Source organism: Macrobrachium nipponense, chromosome 30, assembly GCF_015104395.2.
Source record: "Macrobrachium nipponense isolate FS-2020 chromosome 30, ASM1510439v2, whole genome shotgun sequence".
In the NCBI taxonomy this organism is placed as follows: Eukaryota; Metazoa; Arthropoda; class Malacostraca; order Decapoda; family Palaemonidae; genus Macrobrachium; species Macrobrachium nipponense.
In genome coordinates, this window is record NC_087218.1 from 61732923 (window position 1) to 61735422 (window position 2500).

Here is a 2500-nt window from a genome sequence, read left to right on the forward strand (position 1 = left end):
TTTAATATCATATTCGCTTTACCTCGGAATTAATATATTTTCATATATGTTAACCGAAGTGGAATTTTTAGGTGATAATAATTTCGTCCTCTCGTGGGTTCGAACCAGCACCCAGCGGGTAGAGAAGAAATCAGGACTTCAGTGATGTTATCGATTCGGCTAACCTTTGCTAGCTGAATCGATAACATCACTGAAGTCCTGATTCCTTCTCTGTCCGCAGGGCCCTGGTTCGAACCCACGAGAGGACGAAATTATTATCACCTAAACCCCTTCGGTTAACATATATGAAAATATTTTAATTCCGAGGTAGTGCGAATTTGATATTAAAGGACATTTGTAGCTCGATGGATGTATATGAATCACGGTGATGTGATAATTATTCATATATATATATATATATATATATATATATATATATATATATATATATATATATTAAATGAGAGGGAGAGAGGAGATTATTTGTATTATTGAGCAACTTTGTACCTGAAACCAGGACAAAACCTCAAGATCTGCAAGAGAGAGAGAGAGAGAGAGAGAGAGAGAGAGAAAATTGTATTATTAAGCTAAATCACAATCTCATAACAAGATGTCTCGAGCTATGCACAAGAGAGAGAGAGAGAGAGAGAGAGAGAGAGAGAGGTTATTAATATGGAAATGAACTTCATTTCCAGTCCGCCTCCGGTGCCAAGTCATTTACAGAAGGCGTCGGCTTACGAAATTATGGGACCCCCCGAAAGGACCTACAAAGTCGTGTTTGCCGGAGACGCGGCCGTCGGGAAGTCGACCTTCATCGTCCGTCTTTGCAAAGGATGCTTCGTCACCAACACAGCCTCCACCTTAGGTATGTCACCAACACAGCCTCAACCTCAGGTATGTCACCAACACAGCCTCAACCTCAGGTATGTCACCAACACAGCCTCAACCTCAGGTATGTCACCAGCAAAACCTCAACCTTAGTTAAGTCCCACCAACACAGCCTCCACATTAGGTATGTCACCAACACAGCCTACACCTTAGGTATGTCACCAGCAAAACCTCAACCTTAGGTATGTCACCAACACAGCCTCAACCTTAGCTATGTCACCAACACAGCCTCAACCTTAGGTATGTCACCAACACAGCCTCAACGTTCAGTAAGTCACCAACAAAGCCTCAACCTTAGATAAGTCACCAACACAGCCTCATCTTTGAGTATGTCAAATCTCGATAATCGACGCTAATGCCGCCACTACCAGGAACACCTTCACCACTAACCATACAAGTTTTTCTTTTTTTCCATCAGTTCTCTGTAGCAGCCATGGCGTCATCATACGATGCTCTGTTAATGATTGGCTTGCTACGTAATAGAAACAAAAATAATTAATCTTCTTAAAAAATATAGAAAATAAATTTAAAAAAGGCCAGTGAAGGAGTGACTGCTATTCATTGTAAACATAAGATGCTAACAATGAATGAACATACATAATCTTCTATTGTTTATCTTGTTTGCATTACTAAGTTGAATAATATTTCTTTCTGATTTTTAAACTGAATTACTTACATGATGCACAAGTTACCATGAATGGACGCACATAGGCTTATTGTTATACACAACTTCGCTATACAGGATATTTATTCTCCTTTCAAAACTGACTTTCAATAGTTGATAACCATGGATAAATATATTATCCTTTTCAGCAGCAGAATCAGTCTCCTTTAATTTTTCGTCTAATTTAGAACGTTCAACCTTTTTTTTAATGTTATTAAAGTCTATGGATTTTACCTGCCAAAGAAGGCTCCTTCATATAGGTTTCAATTAAAACTTTAAGACGTCTTACTTCAGGGATGAGGCTACCACTTGCAGCCTTCAATATACACAATTATTTTTCCTGTGGGAAAAATTACAAAATTATAAATGTATATCAATCTGACATCCCCATCAATTATCAAAAAATAAATAACTCCGATACATCATTAATTTTTGTATAAAAACTTTTTGATCCAATAAAGTTCAGCAGTACCTGTTTCTGACTGGAATAAACTCATCGTCCCTGGACGGGAAGAGAAAAAGTTCAGGTGCGCATGCGCAGGTCGTTTCGACGCAAGCATATCGACTGAAAAGAACTATTTGATCAGATCGCCTCATAAGGAGAGAAAACTGTGCCCGTTGTCCACAGTAACGTTCAGGTGTGCATGCACAGGTCAAGTGTGCAAGCAGACCTGTGCAGGTATACCTGAACGTTAGTGGCGGCCTTTAGACAAACTCGAACCTACCTCCAAAAGAAATATTGACAATTTTTGCCAATAAATGAAGCTGATGTAAGGGTCTGCTTCCTGCATTTATCTAACATAAACATCACAGAGACAACAACAAAAGAGTGGAACCTAGTCCCACAGAATCAATGGACCCGTCTTCATCAAATTTCAGTTTTTTTATAGGTGCCGATGAACTATGCTATGTTATGCTAGGTAAGTTCCAAATTATATGAATTTTCCCGTTTATCTATTATCCTCAGTC

At 38.8% G+C, this 2500-nt stretch overlaps 1 protein-coding gene across 4 annotated transcripts in view; it reads left to right on the top strand.

The window, feature by feature from the left end:
* The window catches only part of LOC135202569 (ras and EF-hand domain-containing protein homolog), a 72126-nt gene that overhangs the window by 60126 nt on the left and 9500 nt on the right, over window positions 1–2500 (top strand). For all 4 annotated transcript variants that reach the window (XM_064232063.1, XM_064232064.1, XM_064232066.1 and 1 more), the window contains one exon: window positions 675–844. In XM_064232063.1, coding sequence (XP_064088133.1) covers window positions 675–844 — 170 coding nt within the window. The remainder of the gene's footprint in view (window positions 1–674; window positions 845–2500) is intronic.